A 22,135-nucleotide genomic window follows, 5' to 3' on the forward strand; every position below is an offset into this window, starting at 1 on the left:
AGAACATATGATTTTCCACACTACCACACTCCATCCTAAACTGAAGGAACGCCTTCGTGATATGAGCTAGGGCAACATGAGCAATGAGAAATTTACATGGACGCTCCTGAAAAAGTACAAGGAGAATAAGACCAGAAAGAGTAAGCGTATTCTGCTTCATTGACGACACCCGCCATGTAAATCTGGGTCATTCCAAGTAAGTAATGTCACGTTCTCGAATGAGAATATGATATACTACAATGGAACCAACGAGCAATAGAAACGCCAATCAAATCGCACAAAAAATATCTCAATGAGACCACTTTGACAACTGTACACTTTCCTCGTAACTTTCGGTAATCTGCATCTCTCGAACTTGACCTCTGTGTTACGAGTTCGTCCGTCAAATAATGAGTTCTTGCACGAAAATCGTGATAATGGGAACAGGTCCTTGGATGTTGAACTGATAGATTGAGGATGCAGAGATGTTGCTATCCAAAAATTGAAAATTCACAGTCTACGTCCATCCTATTCAGTGATCAGAATGGGGAATCAATGACACTCCATACTTTTCTACGACAGCCGCCTACCTTAATTGTTTCACTCAAAGAAACCAAATGGACAGCATTGCATCAAGCTGTATGATAAGCACGTTGATTACTATTTCTCTATTGTGAATTTTACATTTCTAGATAGCAACATGCCTGCATCCCCTACCTATGGTACAGAGTGTAACATTTCGCAGTTGATTCGATAATCAAAGGCAGCATGTTCCCAATATCATGATTTGCGTGGCATATGTCGGCAACTGAAAGATATGCACTCGGATGAAGTTTAACGGTCGTTATAATGATAATGATGATGAACACCTACGCTTAGTTTCCTTGTACTTGTTCACGAGTCTCCATGCAAACCTTTTTTTGGGGGAATTAATATTTTGCCTTAGTTTTATGTTGAGTTAGATTGTTAAAATTCTCTGTTGTGTTCGCAATGTGTTTTCAAGTTACATTGTTGCATCCGTATCTTGAGTTGAACAATTCTGAAAGATTTGGGTCTATATGAAACTTTAGTGGGTCATTTTTTATTGTATAGGTTAGGTATACGTGACTCTGTACTTCTGTACAGTAATTGCAAAGTAATGAGAAATACTGTACCCTGTCCCGGCCGAGGTTCGAAACGGCGACCCTTCTGTCTAGACTTGCAATTGATAAAAGGTAAATTCCCAGATGCCGAGGCTAGTAAACGCGACCTGAATAATTGTACGTCTACATGCAACTTTTTTGTTTGTTTTTTCATTGGACTGCATTGACCTTCTGTCTGCTCGAGAAAATGGTAATCGTAATGTTACAAGTCTAAAGACTTGTTTTATTATCTTGGCACCAATCCAATCGGGAACCCTCGGCAGAATTTTCTCGCTTGCGGAAAGTGCCAAGGGTTCCCGATTGAGCACCAATCAGCTGCCGTACAAAAGCAATGTAAACGTCCGCTTGACGCTGATCACCGGAAAGCACCCAGAGTTATTTTTAGTCCCCGACGGTAGCAACGTGGCTTGAATCGCTGTCGTGTAAGGAAAACTACAGCTACAAACGGACGTGGTAAGCAACCTTGCGCGTCTAGATATATATCAGGTTAAATGTAAACTGTCTCTAATACGGCATGTGTGAAGTTATTTATAACAAACCCCTGTGAGTAGGCAGGCATATAGTACCGGTCACATTATCAGTGAATTATTATTACATATGAAATAAAACATAAAATTCATCCCTTTCTACATCTATGATAATTCCAACCCAATGAAATCTATCCTGAATGATTGACAAAGTCAGATCCCGTCCCTGATGACCAGTGTCATCATGTACCATGGTAGGCGTGATGGGGACACGGGATCTAGGAACAACTTGCTTTATGTAAACATCACCATCTTTGGTAACTTCTCTGTACAGGATTTCATCTCTAATCCTTAGTTTTTGAAAATATGGAATGTTCACAGGAACTGGGTAACATGTGACGATGGGGTTTATTCCCAGCATTGACACATGTTATCCATGTGAACTCTGCACGTTTTACATCAAGTTGTTTGTCCCAATCACTGTTGGCAAAAGTATCCAGGTGGTAGCTGACACAGACTGGCTTACAATACACAAATCTGTATCTCGTTACTGATGGCTTTGATGACATCATTAGAGATAAAATTTGTCTCTACCTCAATCTGTTACTGTGTTAAAGAAATTGTTTGTATCTTAAGAATGGACTTTCTTATCTTCAAATTTTCAGCAAAAATGAATTAAAATGAAAATTTATAGTCTTCAAACAATTTCTGTTAGAAACAAGTCCGTTTAGCACATCTAAAAAATAACTACCAGGTTTAGGCATCTGGGATGTGTCAACTGTTAATGTCACGTTCTGCTTATTATCACATTTCCCCCTGACAAATAGAACATGATAATAAACGGGTTTCACTGTATTGAAATTCAGATATTGGATGAACTTCTTAAAAAGTGATAAATAATAATAATGAAATAGTTTATTAAAGTGTCATGTATTGATTGACAGTAAAATACAAATCACAATTATAAAATGTACGAGTAAAAGTGATCAATACCCAACCACAATTATTTGTCTTACGAGACATTAGAAAACATTAAAACATAAAATCAATCATAATTGATTCATACATATTAAATTCATCCTTTCATACACTTAGCGCTGATAATATCATATCAACACAAATTGATATGGAGATCAAAGATGTAAGTTCTACACAGTCTCTTGTGGTGCCCTTTTTCAATTTTGAGACTCATCTGAAAAAAAAAACAATATAGCTGACAGGTGGTCATCTTGAATTTTGTTTGTTTTCACATTTTATCACAAAATTTAAGATAGTTTTTTCTCGAACTTTATATGCAAGTTCTTCTTCGTCTCCTGCAGCGTTCTTTCAATTATAGGATGGAACAAAGAAACAAAATGGCTGTTTCAAGGCCATCCTGGATTTTGCCAATTACAGTTTGTTATTGTTTTAGAAGTACTGGATTAATCTTATTTAGTTATATAAGTTCCCCTTGGTCCTTTCATATGAATGTGAAGTTTTAAGACTGATTAGAAAATCAAAATGGCTCACACTTGGCCATATTGAATTGATTAATCTTCAATCAGTTCCATTGTTGATACAACATATAATTACGAATAAAAAATGGAAAGTTCCACCTCTCAGAGACAATAGTGGATGCCAAGAGATATAGGGGGATCTTTTGTAAAATGTTCAGAATACCATCAACAATTAAATAACAAAGAAAATTTCAAACAGCTTTCTCCAACACCACCATAACAACCTAACCATCAGTTACCTCCTGTAAACTCTCTCTTCCACTCTGTCTACAACCCCACCCTCCATTACTTTCTCTAGACTCTCTGTCTACAACCCCACCCTCCATTACCCCCTCTAGACTCTCTGTCTACAACCCCACCCTCCATTACTTTCTCTAGGCTCTCTGTCTACAACCCCACCCTCCATTACTTTCTCTAGGCTCTCTGTCTACAACCCCACCCTCCATTACTTTCTCTAGACTCTCCGTCTATGACGCCACACTCCATTACTTTCTCTAGACTCCCTGTCTCCAACCCCACCCTCCATTACTTTCTCTAGGCTCTCTGTCTACAACCCCACCCTCCATTACTTTCTCTAGACTCTCTGTCTACAACCCCACCCTCCATTACTTTCTCTAGGCTCTCTGTCTACAACCCCACCCTCCATTACCCCCTCTAGGCTCTCTGTCTACAACCCCACCCTCCATTACTTTCTCTAGGCTCTCTGTCTACAACCCCATCCTCCATTACTTTCTCTAGACTCTCCGTCTATGATGCCACCCTCCATTACTTTCTCTAGACTCTCTGTCTACAACCCCACCCTCAATAACCTCTTCTAGACTCTCTGTCTATGACCCCAAACTCAAATACCTTCTCTAGACTCTCTGTCTCCAACCCCACCCTCCATTACCCCCTCTAGACTCTCTGTCTACAACCCCAAACTCAAAAACCTCCTCTAGACTCTCTGTCTACAACCCCACCCTCCATTACCCCCTCTAGACTCTCTGTCTACAACCCCACCCTCCATTACCCCCTCTAGACAATCTGTCTACAACCCCACCCTCCATTACCCCCTCTAGACTCTCTGTCTACAACTCCACCCTCCATTACTCCCTTTAGACTCTCTGTCTACAACCCCACCCTCCATTACCCCCTCTAGGCTCTCTGTCTACAACCCCACCCTCCATTACCTCTTGTAGACACTCTGTCTACAACCCCACCCTCCATTACCTCTTGTAGACACTCTGTCTACAACCCCACCCTCCATTACTTTCTCTAGACTCTCTGTCTACAACCCCACCCTCCATTACCCCCTCTAGACTCTCTGTCTACAACCCCACCCTCCATTACTTTCTCTAGACTCTCTGTCTACAACCCATCCTCCATTACCCCCTCTAGACTCTCTGTCTACAACCCCACCCTCCATTACCCCCTCTAGACTCTCTGTCTACAACCCCACCCTCCATTACTTCCTCTAGACTCTCTGTCTAAAACACCATCCTCCATTACTTCCTCTAGACTCTCTGTCTACAACCCCACCCTCCATTACCCCCTCTAGGCTCTCTGTTTACAACCCCAGTCCATTACCCCCTCTCTGTCTACAACCCCACCCTCCATTACCCCCTCTAGACTCTCTGTCTACAACCCCACCCTCCATTACCCCTCTAGACTCTGTCTACAACACCACCCTCCATTACCCCCTCTAGACTCTCTGTTTACAACCCCACCCTCCATTACTTTCTCTAGGCTCTCTGTCTACAACCCCACCCTCTGTCTACAACCCCACCCTCCATTACTTTCTCTAGGCTCTCTGTCTACAACCCCACCCTCCATTACCCCCTCTAGGCTCTCTGTCTACAACCCCACCCTCCATTACTTTCTCTAGGCTCTCTGTCTACAACCCCACCCTCCATTACTTTCTCTAGACTCTCTGTCTACAACCCCACCCTCCATTACTTTCTCTAGGCTCTCTGTCTACAACCCCACCCTCCATTACCCCCTCTAGGCTCTCTGTCTACAACCCCACCCTCCATTACTTTCTCTAGGCTCTCTGTCTACAACCCCATCCTCCATTACTTTCTCTAGACTCTCCGTCTATGATGCCACCCTCCATTACTTTCTCTAGACTCTCTGTCTACAACCCCACCCTCAATAACCTCTTCTAGACTCTCTGTCTATGACCCCAAACTCAAATACCTTCTCTAGACTCTCTGTCTACAACCCCACCCTCAAATACCTCTTCTAGACTCTCTGTCTACAACCCCAAACTCAAAAACCTCCTCTAGACTCTCTGTCTACAACCCCACCCTCCATTACCCCCTCTAGACTCTCTGTCTACAACCCCACCCTCCATTACCCCCTCTAGACTCTCTGTCTACAACCCCACCCTCCATTACCCCCTCTAGACTCTCTGTCTACAACCCCACCCTCCATTACCCCCTTTAGACTCTCTGTCTACAACCCCACCCTCCATTACCCCCTCTAGGCTCTCTGTCTACAACCCCACCCTCCATTACCTCTTGTAGACACTCTGTCTACAACCCCACCCTCCATTACTTTCTCTAGACTCTCTGTCTACAACCCCACCCTCCATTACCCCCTCTAGACTCTCTGTCTACAACCCCACCCTCCATTACTTTCTCTAGACTCTCTGTCTACAACCCATCCTCCATTACCTCTTGTAGACACTCTGTCTACAACCCCACCCTCCATTACCCCCTCTAGACACTCTGTCTACAACCCCACCCTCCATTACTTCCTCTAGACTCTCTGTTTAAAACACCATCCTCCATTACTTTCTCTAGATTCTCTGTCTACAACACCACCCTCCATTACCCCCTCTAGACTCTCTGTTTACAACCCCACCGTCCATTACCCCCTGTAGACTCTCTGTCTACAACCCCACCCTCCATTACCCCCTCTAGACTCTCTGTCTACAATCCCACCCTCCATTACCCCTCTAGACTCTGTCTACAACACCACCCTCCATTACCCCCTCTAGACTCTCTGTTTACAACCCCACCCTCCATTACCCCCTCTATACTCTCTGTCTACAACCCCACCCTCCATTACTTCCTCTAGGCTCTCTGTCTACAACCCCAACCTCCATTACCTCTTGTAGACACTCTGTCTACAACCCCACCCTCCATTACCCCCTCTAGACACTCTGTCTACAACCACATCCTCCATTACTTTTTTAGACTCTCTGTCTACAACCCCACCCTCCATTACCCCTCTAGACTTTCTGTCTAAAACACCATCCTCCATTACTTTCTCTAGATTCTCTGTCTACAACACCACCCTCCATTACCCCCTCTAGACTCTCTGTTTACAACCCCACAACCCCACCGTCTACTCTCTCCATTACCCCCTCTAGACTCTCTGTCTACAACCCCACCCTCCATTACCCCCTCTAGACTCTCTGTCTACAACCCCACCCTCCATTACCCCCTCTAGACTCTCTCTACAACTCCAAGATCTGATTTGTTTACCCCTGGGTTCTATAATAATCCCACCCTCTGACTTTGAATAAGATCTGATGTGTTTGACTTTGAATAAGATTTGATGTGTTTACCAGTGAGTTCTATGATAAGCCCACCCCCTGACTTTGAATAAGATCTGATGTGTTTAACCCTGATTTCTATAATAAGCCCACCCCCTGACTTTGAATAAGATCTGATGTATTTACCCCTGATTTCTATAATAAGCCCACCCCCTGACTTTGAATAAGATCTGATGTGTTTACCCCTGATTTCTATAATAAGCCCACCCCCTGACTTTGAATATGTGTATAGAACAGTAGGATTCATTAGTGATGTTATATAAGCCATGTGTGCTTGTCATTGACAAGATTGTTGCTGATTTTGTTTTATCTGATACAGATCTTAACTTACAGACTAAACTTATGTCCGGGTCAGACTGGGGCAATCTTGCTGCGTTTGAAAAGTATGGTCGTATGGTTGACAATATGGGAGATTACTCGATGATATCATACAATGAGGCAGTGTCGGAGACATACACAACACACAAACATGCAAGCCACACAATGCTTCTGGCCCGTGATCCTCGAGTTCTGTGGGATCTTTACCAGGCCCGTGCAGCTATCCTGGTAAGTATTCAGTGTTAGTCATGGTAACCGATGTTTCTGCCAGATCTTTACCAGGCCCGTGCAGCTATCCTGGTAAGTATTCAGTGTTAGTCATGGTAACCGATGTTTCTGCCAGATCTTTACCAGGCCCGTGCAGCTATCCTGGTAAGTATTCAGTGTTAGTCATGGTAACCGATGTTTCTGCCAGATCTTTACCAGGCCCGTGCAGCTATCCTGGTAAGTATTCAGTGTTAGTCATGGTAACCGATGTTTCTGCCAGATCTTTACCAGGCCCGTGCAGCTATCCTGGTAAGTATTCAGTGTTAGTCATGGTAACCGATGTTTCTGCCAGATCTTTACCAGGCCCGTGCAGCTATCCTGGTAAGTATTCAGTGTTAGTCATGGTAACCGATGTTTCTGCCAAATCTTTAACAAGTCTGGGCAGTTATCTTGGTGAGTATTCAGTGTCAATCATGATAGCTGGTGAAAAGGGTGGATATTAAACAGGGGCAAAAATTCCCCAGTAAAGTTACATGAGGACTAATTGCAAATGTATTTGTATTGTGGTACAAGTTCCTACGTATCTCCACCATACTAATATTTCCTTGTGTATTCCATGAATATGATAGTGTAGTCAGGAGCTGTCTTGGTTCTCAAAGGCAGAAAACTTATATATCATCAAAGAAAAAGAGTTCAAAACACTCAACAATGATCAGTTTGGATATATAACTGGTACATTGGAATGTTTAACAAAATGTCTCCTCAGTTTTAGATCATCTGATTCGAAGGACCGGTGAGCATATGCCATAACGCAGCATCCCTCATCCAACCATCAGTGTGTCCATCCATCAGTGTGTCCATCCATCCATCAGTGTGTCCATTTATCCATCCATCAGTGTGTCCGTCCATTTATCCATCCATCAGTGTGTCCATCCATCTATCCATCCATCAGTGTGTCCCTCCATTCATTAGTGTGTCCATCCATCCATCAGTGTGTCCATCCATCCATCCATTCATCAGTGTGTCCATCCATCCATCAGTGTGTCCATCCATCCATCCATCCATCATCCATCCATCCATCCATCAGTGTGTCCATCCATCCATCCATCAGTGTGTCCATCCATCCATCATCCATCCATCCATCCATCCATCCATCCATCCATCCATCCATCCATCAGTATGTCCATCCATCTATCCATCCATCAGTGTGTCCATCCATCCATCCATCCATCCATCCGTCCGTCCATCCGTCCGTCTGTGCATCCATCCGTCCACATCCGTCCATCCATCCATCAGTGTGTCCATCCATCCATCCATCCATCCATCAGTGTGTCCATCCATCCATCCATCAGTGTGTCCATCCATCCATTCATCCATCCATCAGTGTGTCCATCCATCCATCCATCCATCCATCCATCAGTGTGTCTGTCCGTTCATTGGCATTGTCTACAAATTGCTTCTTTTTATGAATGACTGAGCAGATTTGCTCAAATTTGGTCTAAAGTGTCCCTGGGGAAAGAAGGACAAATTTGATATAAATTGTGGGTCTCGGCTCCCTGGGGTGGAAGGGATGGGGCTCAAAAAGGGAGATTTGGAAAATAATTTAAGTTCTACTCCTTCTGTAGGAAAAATTGGATTTTGTCCAGATTTGGTTCAATGAACCCTTGGAAAGACAGAAATAAGTTTTTAATGAGTGACAGGACCCATTTGAATGGAAATATAGCAAATTTTTCTTATGTAGGAACGGCAGGATTCAGTCCCTATTTAGTCTGAAGCATGAATGACTTGGCTGACTTCCTCTGGACAGAGGAGTGGTTCCCTATGAAAAAAAAAAAATCATGTGTAGTGTGTGTTTTGTGTTAGGAAATTTAGAATCCATTTTCCTCTAGTTTGGATGCAGTGATTTCAGCCAAACAAAGCCAGATGAACACGGTCCTGTTGTCCTGTGACTTTTTCCTATCGATCACCCTGCATAACTTTGGGTATCAACATGAGAACCGAGATGGTGTTTGTATTTACTCTTCCTTACTTTATTCTTTTCAGATGCAGATGCGATTCGATGGTGTGATAGGTTTTCCTGGAGGTCTGGTGGACCCTGGGGAGAATCCTGTGGAGGCAGCTAATCGGGAAATGGTGGAGGAGATTGGCCTTGACCTGAAAAAACATTCCATTACCAAAGACAACCATATTGTATCATACTTTAATGATAAAAAAAGTCTTGTTCTTCACTTCTTTGGGTTGGAAGTTACGCTCGAAGAGTTTTGTGCCATTGAACTACAAAACCTGCAGGCCCCAGACTATGGATCAGAGGTAAAACAGTCAACCAGACCTACAGTCAGTCTCACCTTCTACTTATTGTGTCGCCTGCAGAGCTGGTGGACACTTAGGGATTACTTTGTCCATCGTCACGCGTCGTCGTGGGTGTCATCCGTACAAAAGTTTTTTCGGACTTTTTTTCGGTTATGCTTTGAGTTATCAAAATGAAATTTAGTATATGGCTTCTTGTTGGAAGGGTACAGATTATGTTCAATTTCTGGCTGTCTGTGACCCTTCTTGGCAGAGTTATGCCCCTTTGAACTCAAATTCCTTGGGAATATTGTTTTCTGGAATTTTCTTGGTTATGCTTCGAGTTATGAAAATGCAATTATGTATACGAGTTCTTGGTCAAAAGTTACACACCTAGTTAGCTTCTTGGCAGTCTGTAACCCTTCTTGGCAGTGATATGTCCCTTTGATCTTGGAAAATTTCTCAGGAATATTGCACAGTTTTCCCTTTATGCTTTGAGTTATAGAAATGAAATTTGGTATTACAACTTTATGGTTGAACGTTGCACATCCAGTTCGATTTCTGGGTGACCGTGACACTTTATGCAGGCGACACATACAGTTCCAAGGAACTTTTGGAGATAAATTAGTCTTTCTTTTCAAAATGTTACTGAAAAAAGCTAAATCCACTCGGTTTTTAGACCACAGTCTTTAGATGAGGGGTTGTTCTAATCACCTTTTGTCCATGGCCCATTTGTCTGACCTCACACAAAGTTTAGTATCACTCTTTCTTGAAAAGTACCCAATAGGTCTCTCTCAGGTTCAGCTGTAGGTTCTCCTTGGTCTCTTGTTGTGTACTCTTGATTTGGGATTTATTAGAACAAGAATATGTCCGACAGGTTAAAGATCATACCAAGGTAGACCCCTAAATATCCTTCTGGGATCTCATCTCTAAGATAAGAGGAAGAGAATTGACTGAAAGAGGATGTACAATAGATTTTTGTTGTAAATTGTAAGTGCATCAAATGAGAAGAAATATATAATTTTCTTGGATTGTGATGATCTGAGTGTTTTATTGATTAATTGACAGTTTCTAATCTTATTGTACAGAAGTATTGGTTGGTAATGAAGGTATTGTATTTGTGTAATTTGTCCTTTTTTCACTACAGACCCTAGGGATTCTTCGTCCACCTCTGTATACAATGGGAGACAATTATCGGGGCCTTCCAGCCTTCCTCTCCAACAGCTTTGCAGGTAATGCTCGGGACGAACTGCTGCTTGGCCTGGAACACTTCAAAACACATACTGCTGAGGAGATACAAGTGGCTGTCGTAGCAGAACGGCAACATGCAGCCACACATCCCAACCATGCAGGATTGACAAATCTTGACAGTTGATAATAGAGATTTAATAGCTCATCTTAGATCTTACTTACAAATTTTGACTAAACAATGTATTTTACAATAATTGTGGAACAAATAAGTTTTTCCAACATCTTTTAATCACTGTTGATAGCCCAGATTGAAGTGCCTAGAGTTTTTGACATAGAAGCTTGAAACTTTGTAGGATGTTTATATATATGTTGAAGATGTGCACCTACTATTATGGAGCTATTCTGGACATTTTTCTGGATTTTCCGGGCTTTTGAACTTAGTCATTTTCTGCAGTTTGGCAGGGAAAATAGGTACCAGTTTTGTAGAATCAACTCCTAGAGTTTTTGACGTAGAAGCTTGTAACTTTGAAGGTGTTTATATATATGTTGAAGATGTGTACCTCCTTTTATGGATTCATTCCGGACGTTTTTTTCTTGATACTCAACAAATGAAACACCCTTAACTGTCTTATAAATACCATATAACATTGCAGTCATCCCGCAACCTAGCCAATTGTGGCTTGGCCCCATTTTTTTTACAGTTATTGTGAAACTGGGCTGGCATCATCATCTATGATGAGTAACTCATCATTTGGCCTTAAGAATAATTTGGGCAAGTTTACCTGTAAATGTATCATAATGATATTTTCAACATTACCATGATAGTGTATTTTAATGAAATATCAAAATATTGAATCCATTAAGTTGATAATATATTATACATTGGTTTTCTGTTACATTTACAAAATATGAGTCTGATATTGAATATGGTACCAGGTCTGAGATTTGGAAGGTTACAGGAAATGAAGTGTTGTATTTGGTAAACAAGCCATTGTAATGAGGTGAAATTCTTCTTCACACTGGATCATACTTCTGTGAAACAGATAAAACATTGACCACAAAATCATCAAAACTTTCTATCAACAGGTGTTCTACGTCAGTTTGTCAGTGGGAACGTGTAATAACAACAATGACCTTCCAGGTGTTTTCCATCAGAATATGATTATGGTGTGATTAATATGTTATCAGTATACAACACTTTATCCACACCACTGATCCTAGATTCTAGTCACGAGAGTAAAAACTGAACATGGGAGAAAGATCCAATGGCGTTTCAGTATGTAGGTCTCTTGGTAGTAAATCGCTGAAAGATGGACACCACGAGGTATGTCGGGAGTTACAAAGATGTTCTCAGCATCAACCAGCTGCACACCTCAAGAAGGTTGTACATTTTATTACTTGCCGACCGGTTTCACCAGTTACGACCTGACGAAACTGATCAGCCAGGAATAACGTATATTTCCTTTTTATGTATGAAGCTGGTTAATGCCGAGAACGCTCCTACCCGACATCTTGCTATAGTCACCAAAATGCTTCTCTTAAAGTACTACATTCTATACACTACCAAAATGCTTCTCTTAAAGTACTACATTCTATACACTTGAAACAAGTCATGACAAAGTTGAAGGTTACATATACAACATCTTGTGGACAAGAAAAAGACTAGTCTGATCCTTTGGTGTACATCAAACAAATCTCGAGGTCGTATAACGGTATATTGTAATGGCGGCTTTGAAGGTGGGTATTGCTCTTTTGTTATCTTCAGAAGCAACATATCAGTCTGTGAATGGGCTGGCTTTTTCTCCTGGAACCAATCAAATTACAGACAGTGAAAGTGATCATAACTGCTGGAGTATCGAGGATGGTACACATATTGATCAGTTTTGAAGGCGGGTCACAAGTGTTTTACTGTAAATTAAGACATAACTCCTACATTTCTAGTTTTCTCTTCCTTGCATTAATTAAGAAGACTTAAACAAGGATAGATAACTGATAAGTACAACATTCCTCTGATTCTAGATGATTATTGTCTTTGTTCCTGTTTATATGTACATGTATAAATAAAATCTATTTTCTTAATAAAATGTATCAAAGCTGAAATCTTATCTGTATTTATCTAAATGCAGGCAGATACATTTCAATTTAAGATGTTGATGAATATAACTAGCAATTTAAGCTCTTATCTAACTAACGGTGCTAAATATTTGAACATTTGTGCCAAAATTTAAAGTTCTCATAGGAAAGAAAATGTGAGTTAACATTTTTGCCTGGAGGCCAAGATTATGACTTAAGCCATTGACTGGTAATTGTAAACTTAACAGACAAGTGTGCGATTGTTAACTTAGCAGAAATCTTAATGGTAGAGGGGAGGTAATCACTGCTACTTTGTAAAAATATAACATTGGAAATATTAAACAATTTAACATTTCGTGATGAGGACTACATAATACTGGCTTTAACTTACCAGACACGACACATGTCTCCTCTAGAATATGTGATGATGGACTTAACAGCTCTGAATGTGCCATTATTTAGCAGACTAATACTGAAGTGTCATGATTTAACAGATTAATAATGAAGTGTCATGATTTAGCAGACTAATATTGAAGTGTCATGATTTAGCAGACTAATATTGAAGTGTCATAATTTAACAGACGTAATATTGAAGTGTCATGATTTAACAGACTTAATATTGAAGTGTCATGATTTAACAGACTTAATATTGAAGTGTCATGATTTAGCAGACGTAATATTGAAGTGTCGTGATTTAACAGACTTAATATTGAAGTGTCATGATTTAACAGACTTAATATTTAAGTGTCATGATTTAGCAGACTTAATATTGAAGTGTCATGATTTAGCAGACTAATATTGAAGTGTCATAATTTAACAGACGTAATATTGAAGTGTCATGATTTAACAGACTTAATATTGAAGTGTCATGATTTAACAGACTTAATATTGAAGTGTCATGATTTAGCAGACGTAATATTGAAGTGTCGTGATTTAACAGACTTAATATTGAAGTGTCATGATTTAACAGACTTAATATTTAAGTGTCATGATTTAACAGATTAATATTCTTAGCAGACTTAATATTGAAGTGTCATAATTTAACAGACTTAATATTGAAGTGTCATGATTTAGCAGACTAATATTGAAGTGTCATAATTTAACAGACTTAATATTGAAGTGTCATGATTTAGCAGACTAATATTGAAGTGTCATGATTTAACAGACTTAATATTGAAGTGTCATGATTTAGCAGACTAATATTGAAGTGTCATAATTTAACAGACTTAATATTGAAGTGTCATGATTTAGCAGACTAATATTGAAGTGTCATGATTTAACAGACTTAATATTGAAGTGTCATGATTTAACAGACTTAATATTGAAGTGTCATGATTTAGCAGACTAATATTGAAATGTCATGATTTAACAGACTTAATATTGAACTGTCATGATTTAGCAGACTAATATTGAAGTGTCATGATTTAACAGACTTAATATTGAAGTGTCATGATTTAACAGACTTAATATTGAAGTGTCATGATTTAGCAGACTAATATTTAAGTGTCATGATTTAACAGACTTAATATTGAAGTGTCATGATTTAGCAGACTAATATTGAAGTGTCATGATTTAACAGACTTAATATTGAAGTGTCATGATTGAACAGTCTTAATATTGAAGTGTCATGATTTAACAGTCTTAATATTGAAGTGTCATGATTTAGCAGACTTAATATTGAAGTGTCATGATTTAACAGACATAATATTGAAGTGTCATGATTTAACAGTCTTAATATTGAAGTGTCATGATGGCAGCATCAAATTGTCATCGTGCGTCGTCCGCTGTGCGTGAACTTTTGACACTTTAATTTTTTTCTAAAGTTCCACCAGTTGGATTGAGCTTACACTTGCATGAAATGATCCTGAGATGGTCATGACCAAATGTATTTTTTTTAATTTTTTGATAAGGTCGCAATTTTTTAAAATAACAATTTCGAAAGCAAAGTTTACAAAGAAAAGCATGATTCAAATGGAAATTTTTTGGGTATCGATATTGATATTGAGGGTACTAGAATAACTTTAATTACTATTTATGGACCAAATCACGATAATCCTGATTTTTATAATCAAGTCTCAGATGCCATAGACAGTTTTGGAAATGAAAAAGTAATAGTTTGTGGTGATTTCAATTTGGTATTGAGTCCAGATTTAGACTTTGATAATACATATAGAAATATAAACAATGCAGCTGCTAGGAATATGGTTTTAGAAATAAACGATACATATAATCTTATTGATATTTATAGAGAACTGCACCAAGATACCAAGAGGTATTCTTGGAGAAGAAATAATTCTGTAAAACAGGCCAGACTTCTTCCTTGTTTTAGACTGTCTGTTATCTAGTGTTAAAAAATCAATTACTGAATCTAGTTATAGATCTGACCATTCAGCTACAGTTACAGCTTTACAGTTAAATGAATTTAAAAGAGGGAGGGGTCTATGGAAACTTAATCATTCTTTTGTTGTGTGATCCTGAATATTAAGATGTGGTTAAAAAATGTATAGAGAATGTTAAGTCACAATATTGCTTGCCTGCCTATAATATTAGTGATATTAACGATATTCCTGATAGTGAGGTTCAGTTTCTGATTAATGATCAATTGTTTTGGGAAACTTTATTAATGGAAATTAGGGGCAAATCAATATCTTATGCTTCATATAGAAACAGACAACTAAACAGCCAAGAGGAATATTTAAAGAAGTTGATAGAAAGTTTAGAAACTAGCTTAAACCCAGACCAGGAAGAATTAGATAATAGAAAACAAGAATTAGAATCTTTACGATTGAGAAAGATAAAGGGAAGATCAAGAGCAAAATGGATCAAAGAAGGGGAAAAGCCTACTTCCTATTTCTTGAATTTGGAAAATCGAAATTTCACTTCTAAAATAATTCCAAAATTACAAAAAGATAATGGTGACGTGATTACAAACCAGGGGGATATTTTAGATGAAGTTAGATTATTCTATGATAATTTATACAGATTTAAAGATGTTAATGCTGTCAATTTGAATTATCATCTTCAGGGTTGTGGAGTACCAAAATTAAGTAACACAGAGTCTAAGAATCTGGATGGTTTGATCACTATAGAAGAGGCAGGTAAAGTTTTGAAAGATATGAACAATGATAAGAGTCCCGGATCAGACGGTTTCACCCCTGGATTTTTTAAGACCTTTTGGAAATTTATAGGAGTATTTGTTGTCCGTTCAATAAATTACAGTTTTTCTGTTGGTCAGCATTCTATCACTCGGAGACATGGCATAATAACCTGTATTCCAAAGGGAGATAAAGCACGTCATTTCTTAAACAAGAGATCCCAGAGGGATCTTGGTGCCCACCATTTGAGGATCTGTTTTCAGTTCTTGAAGATTTGTTTATTTTTTTTGTGTGTTACAGGTGTTGTAAATGTTCATGAACTGGTCTTCATTGAATGTACTCAATGATGGCACAAGATATTTTTATTAAGCACCTATTAGCAAATATCATTTGAAAAAGATCCCAAAGTATTATTAGATAGCAGTCAGTTACAGGTGGATAATGGACAATATGCTTGTGCTGTATTACTGTCGACATCCAAGATGGCTGCCTGTGGGCCACCTTGATTTCAAATCAGTCCAAAAAAGGTACAATGCACAACTAGGGACCAAGGGGAAACTGCATATGAAATTTGAGAAAGATCCATCCAGTACTTTCCAAGAAATAGTAACAAACTTTTACTTCCAAAATCCAAGATGGCTGCCTGTCGGCCATCTTGAATTCGAATCAGTCCAAAAAAGGTACAATGCAAAACTAGGGACCAAGGGGAAACTGCATATGAAATTTGAGGAAGATCCATCCAGTACTTTCTCAGAAATAGCGGTAACAAACTTTTACATCCAAAATCCAAGATGGCCACCTGTCGGCCATATTGAATTCGAATCGGTCCAAAAAAGGTACAATGCACAACTAGGGACCAAGGGGAAACTGCATATGAAATTTGAGAAAGATCCATCCAGTACTTTCCAAGAAATAGTAACAAACTTTTACTTCCAAAATCCAAGATGGCTGCCTGCACAACTAGGGACCAAGGGGAAACTGCATAAGAAATTTGAGGCCATCTTGAAATAGCGGTAACAAACTTTTACTTCCAAAATCCAAAAAAGGTACAATGCACAACTAGGGACCAAGGGGAAACTGCATATGAAATTTGAGAAAGATCCATGCAGTACTTTTCCAGAAATAGCGGTAACAAGAATTGTTTATGGACAGACGGACGGACCACGGACCACAGACGCAGGGCGATTTGAATAACCCACCATCTATTAGATGGTGGGCTAAAAATATATAGTGTTGACTCTTTCCTTCCAGAATTGAATCTTCTCTGGGGCAATAATAAGTTAACTTTTTTGGGTATTGAATTTTTGGTCAACCTTAGTTAGATTCCTAGAATGAATTTTGACAAAAAAATAGTTAAACTGAAAGCAATTATTAACATGTGGCAAAGACGGAATCTTAGTCCTATTGGTAGAATTAACATAATTAAGTCACTTCTAATTTCCCAGTTCAATTATTTATTTATAACTCTTCCAAATCCTCCCGACAAAGTTCTTGCCAAATTAAATTCATTACTGTTCGAATTCCTCTGGAATGGTAAATGTCATAGAATTAAAAAGGATGTGGTAATTAAACGACATATAGATGGGGGGCTAAAATGATAGATGTAGGAGCTTTTATGGATTCTCTTAAATTAGGATGGATAAGAAGAATCACTCAGTCATCAGGAAAATGGAAAGTTCTATTGAATTCTATTGTAGAGGTAAAAAAAGTGTTTCATTGCAGAAAAGAGTATGTTAAGTCATGTAGTAACAATTGTAGCAATATATTCTGGAAAAATGTTTTTAAAAGTTGGGTTAAATTGAATAATGCCTTTCCTATGAGGCAAAGTATGCCAGAGTCAATTTTAAAAACCCCTTTATGGTACAACAATGACATTCAAGTGGGCAATAGATATGTCTTCTATCCAGTATGGTTTAATGCTGGTATATATACCATCAATGACCTAATTAAAAATTCTGATCATTTGCCATTTTTCTCCTTTGATAAGTTTCGTCATAAATTTGTAATCAATACCAACAGTTTACAGTATTATGGCTTGATTACAGCCGTCGAGTGTTTCTTGAGAAAACATGACTTCCATCCATTAGGACTATTTCAGCCTTTTATACCACTTCTATGGGAATTTTTTTTATAAAAGTCAATCAAAGTACTGAAAGTACTGGTATGCTAAGACCATTAAAAAATAAATTCTTTGTTATTAGCTTGCTATATACTGAAACCAACTATATGCAAGCAGTAAATCATTGCAGCCCATAAAAAATGACCAGCAGATATCAGAAATAACAAGCATAGTAGTATTACTTATGTAATACATGTCCCAAGTAGGCTCAAAGATGCAATGATAGGGAAGTTGTCCATTTCTTTGGATACATTGTAGGGAATGTTGATCTTGGACACCATATTATCACTTTAAAGACTGCATATCCTATTGGTTTAAGACCATTAGTTAGACCATCATGCAAATAACATGCTACATACAAATATTGGACAGCTTCATTTTCCAGATTGTTTGTAAATGACTGCATAAGAGTGCCAATTTTCTAAAACAAACATGATTTATCACCATAACTTAAAATAGAAGATGCCTATTCTTCCGGAACACCTGGTCTTATTCTCCTTGTACTTTTTCAGGGAATCTTCAAGTAGATATTGACTTTGTTCCAATTTTTCATGTTTATATATTCTTTGTTCTCTAAAACTTGTCGCAAGACATTTTATTCCTCTTGTATTATCATTTTTTTAACATCCTTACAGTGACCTTGAACCTTGAAATTTGCAAGATGTGGATATCTTTTAGGTTGTAAAATTTGATAGAAAAACGAGGGTAATGCAAAGGAAAAACACCCCCATGCAACTATCGTTTTTTGACTGTGACCTTGATCTTTGACATCTGACCCTGAATTTCTAAAGAAACCGACTTCTCCTCACAAGGGATACATGTTCCAAATTTGATTAAGGTATACTGTCTTGGTCTCAATGCGTTTACAAGGTAATCATATAGTACTTATGCAAGTACTGTGACCTCTACATTCAATCCTCAAAATCATTACTATATCCTCTCCACATTGCCCAGGGATAACTGAAACTGTAATCCAAATGATAACTAATACCCCCATCACCCACAGTCTTAGTTATCTCCCCATGGTGATCTTTTGCACAAAAACACCCTCTGAAACACAGCGGCATGTGCACATGTTCCCTAATATTCCTGCGAAGTTTTGTTGAAATTGGTCCACCGGTTTAGAAGTTGACCGACATGCAAAACCTGTCTATATTGACCAGTTGCCATGGCAATCAATATTTCCAGGGGAAAATGGTGCATGCACATCTACACATTGTCCCGAATATTACTGTAAAGTTTCATTGGAGTTGTCTAGACAAGATGTGTCTACAGACAGACAAACGGATGGATGGACTGATAGACAACCTGATTCCAGTTTACCCACCCTTTTGGTGGTATAAGAATGCACAAGAGTGCTTACAAATTCCATGTGGACAGACATTATGGAAAAATAATAATAATAATAATAAAAAACATGATACAGATGCTTATATCTTGTTTTCTTTATTCAGTATTCTTTCCATGCTTTGATCAGCAATGTAAATCTTGTCATGTCAATATCCTAGTACAAGATTGCATACACAAAATTATTGTAGGTAGACTTTTAAGATAAATAAAAAAATACATGTCTAAGTTTAAATGAAGGTTTTAAACAGAAGTATTATGTTCAGTATACAGTGATTTTTCTAGACAATTGTAAACTATAAACTCGGTATACAGCGATCTTTTCTACACATTTTAAAACAACAAACTCAGTATGCGGTGATCTTTCTACAAAAAGTTTTTTTTTATATATTGTATACACTTAACTCAGAAAAAAAAATACGTAAACCTTTCTATGTACACTACAAACTCAGTATACAGTGATCCTCTCTACACAAACTTGGTATAACTAGTGAATCTTTCTACTCAAGTAAATTGAAGATTGTATAGAAATTTACTACAAATGCAGTATACAATGATCTTTTCCACATTTTTTTAGTTTCCGCAATTTGTTGATTCTTCTTTCGTGATGGTAAATATATTGCCGCCTTTAGAGAGTACGGTGACCTTAAAAGGCAACATGGTTGTTAGCATCTCCTCAAGTTATTAATCATCTTCAACATCTAATTGGAGGTTGGAAAGGACATTTTTCTCCACCATAAGGTCCTCAAATCCATTGTTGGTCACAATGGCCAATTCCAAGTTAGAAGAATCAATAGAGATACCTTCTACCATTCCAGATTTCATTTCTTCAGGGACATCCACCTGCTGAAAGAGAGTAAGGGAAATACATAACTATATTTCTTTATTGCTATGATTATGTGCAAGAAATATACACTTCTGTATAAGCTTATAGTCTTGAACTTCCCAATAGGAGTCTATATTAAATATACTGTAATTAATTATTTTGACGTTCAGGACTGTCAAATTATTAAGCGATGGACAGCTAGAAAATAATAATATATTGACCATGGTCATACAGAGATTGAATCATAAAGTTAAATTTGTGTGATAAATCTGTGCAGTATGATAATTTATTTTGATGTTTGTATTTCAAAAATCATTTTGACTTGAAAAGTAATGTGTAATTTAATTAATTACATTGGACCGTCATGTAATGGTTATTTAATTATTTTGAAAATACCTGTAATGGCAATGCCATTTTCATAATGTAATTGTAATTTAATTAATTACATCATCATGTAATTGAACCCATGCCTGTTACAAACAGTAGCTGTCCTAACTGATCCTAAAATTAACTTTGGCTACGTTGATCACAAAATTAACTTTGGCTGTCTATTACAAATGCCACATTTAGCTACAGTAGAGGTATTTCAAAAATGTATGTCATTGTAACTGAAAGGACACAATTAATGGTTACTTAACCAGAACTACAGTTCTGAACAAACCACTACAAAGCCTGGTTAACTGTACTAAGAAAATGTCCTCTCAATTAATCAATTTCATTGATTATTGACATCTTATTGTTGTACTTACGGTCACTTGAGTTTCTTAAAAGTTTCAATTTGACTTTTAATAAGGCCCAAAGTGATAATACTGCAATGTCTTAATTAGCTCTCGAGGGGTATTGGTTAGACTACTTATCTCATTTCATTCCATTCACCATGAAAACAAAACTGTAAAACGCTAAAAAAAACAGTCGACAATTAATGACAAATATTGAGCCTAGGGCTTGGTAAAATTGATGAATCAAAAGTGTTGAACTGAAAGTGGACGCAGTTGACATAATACTGAAATTTCTGAGATAAACAAATACAGTACATATATCAAAAGTTCAATTGTATCAATAACACTTTACGCATTCACACTGGGACTTTACACATTCACACTGGGACCTAACACTTTGCTAGGTTTATTCTAATCTTTATTAAAACACTTTCCGAGATTCAGATGTTAATTGACATCTTCATTATTCCCAATCTTCATATTGTAATCGTTCACATGCATCACTCTTCAACAGAATCAACGAGACATCATGTCAGAAAGACAAAAACTAAATTTAAGCTAAAACTATATATATTAACTTCACATGTAAACCTTACAATTAGCATAGCTGTAGAGTTCCCGTACGATTTCATACCCTGGCCTTGGGGTACTTATAAATTATCTCCGATCAGAAATTTGAAAGAGCTAGATCTACAATAGCGCGGACAGTGACCGATATTTTAAAGTAAAATCGATATATTACACAGATAGATTCCTAGATCTATTCACGGTAGCGTAAGTAGTACAGTACAATATTACGGATAAGTTTTTTTCTGTTTAATTTCCGATCTGTTGGGCCACTGACAGAAGTGACTGCGATGAGACCATTATGAAACGATCATTCAAAAATAAATCCATTTCAAAATACTGAAATACTTTACGGAAGCAACAAAAATGTGCTAGATGCTTACATAACATTTTTCAAATGCATACTGCTTCAAAGGAAAAGTCTTGAAAATATTTTGAAAAAAAAAGTGCCATGGCGGCAGTGCCCAGCTTGCGCGTCGCCGTCGAGCCTAAATTCAATACACGCGAAGGCTCATTCCAAATGAATTGTTGCAAAAAATGCAATTGCTAGTTCAGTATAAGTATTGACTTCAAATTCAGCTTAATATATATAGCTTACGGACTTAAATATATATATAGTGATACTTACCTACATAAATTACCCGCCATCTTCTTTCAGCCGCCGTCTTCTTTCAGGGTCCAGCAGCACAGAACATCCCGGCTGTTTCCGTCAAAATTTTATGCTACTCTAAATCATTATTATTTTAGTTTCATTTTTATTTT

General features: G+C 38.0%; 1 protein-coding gene across 1 annotated transcript; it reads left to right on the plus strand.

The window, feature by feature from the left end:
- Nucleotides 1-1,522: 1,522 nt before the first annotated feature.
- LOC132562554 (U8 snoRNA-decapping enzyme-like) lies at nucleotides 1,523-11,477 on the plus strand. The gene is made up of 4 exons (XM_060227300.1): nucleotides 1,523-1,574; nucleotides 6,945-7,171; nucleotides 9,194-9,460; nucleotides 10,584-11,477. The coding sequence occupies exons 2-4, from the start codon at nucleotides 6,968-6,970 to the stop codon at nucleotides 10,809-10,811; spliced, it is 699 nt and encodes a 232-aa protein (XP_060083283.1). The 5' UTR covers nucleotides 1,523-1,574; nucleotides 6,945-6,967; the 3' UTR covers nucleotides 10,812-11,477.
- Nucleotides 11,478-22,135: the final 10,658 nt, after the last annotated feature.

The sequence above is a fragment of the Ylistrum balloti genome, unplaced genomic scaffold (genome assembly GCF_031769215.1).
Source record: "Ylistrum balloti isolate Yb309-2 unplaced genomic scaffold, AGI_CSIRO_Ybal_v1 Utg371446, whole genome shotgun sequence".
In the NCBI taxonomy this organism is placed as follows: Eukaryota; Metazoa; Mollusca; class Bivalvia; order Pectinida; family Pectinidae; genus Ylistrum; species Ylistrum balloti.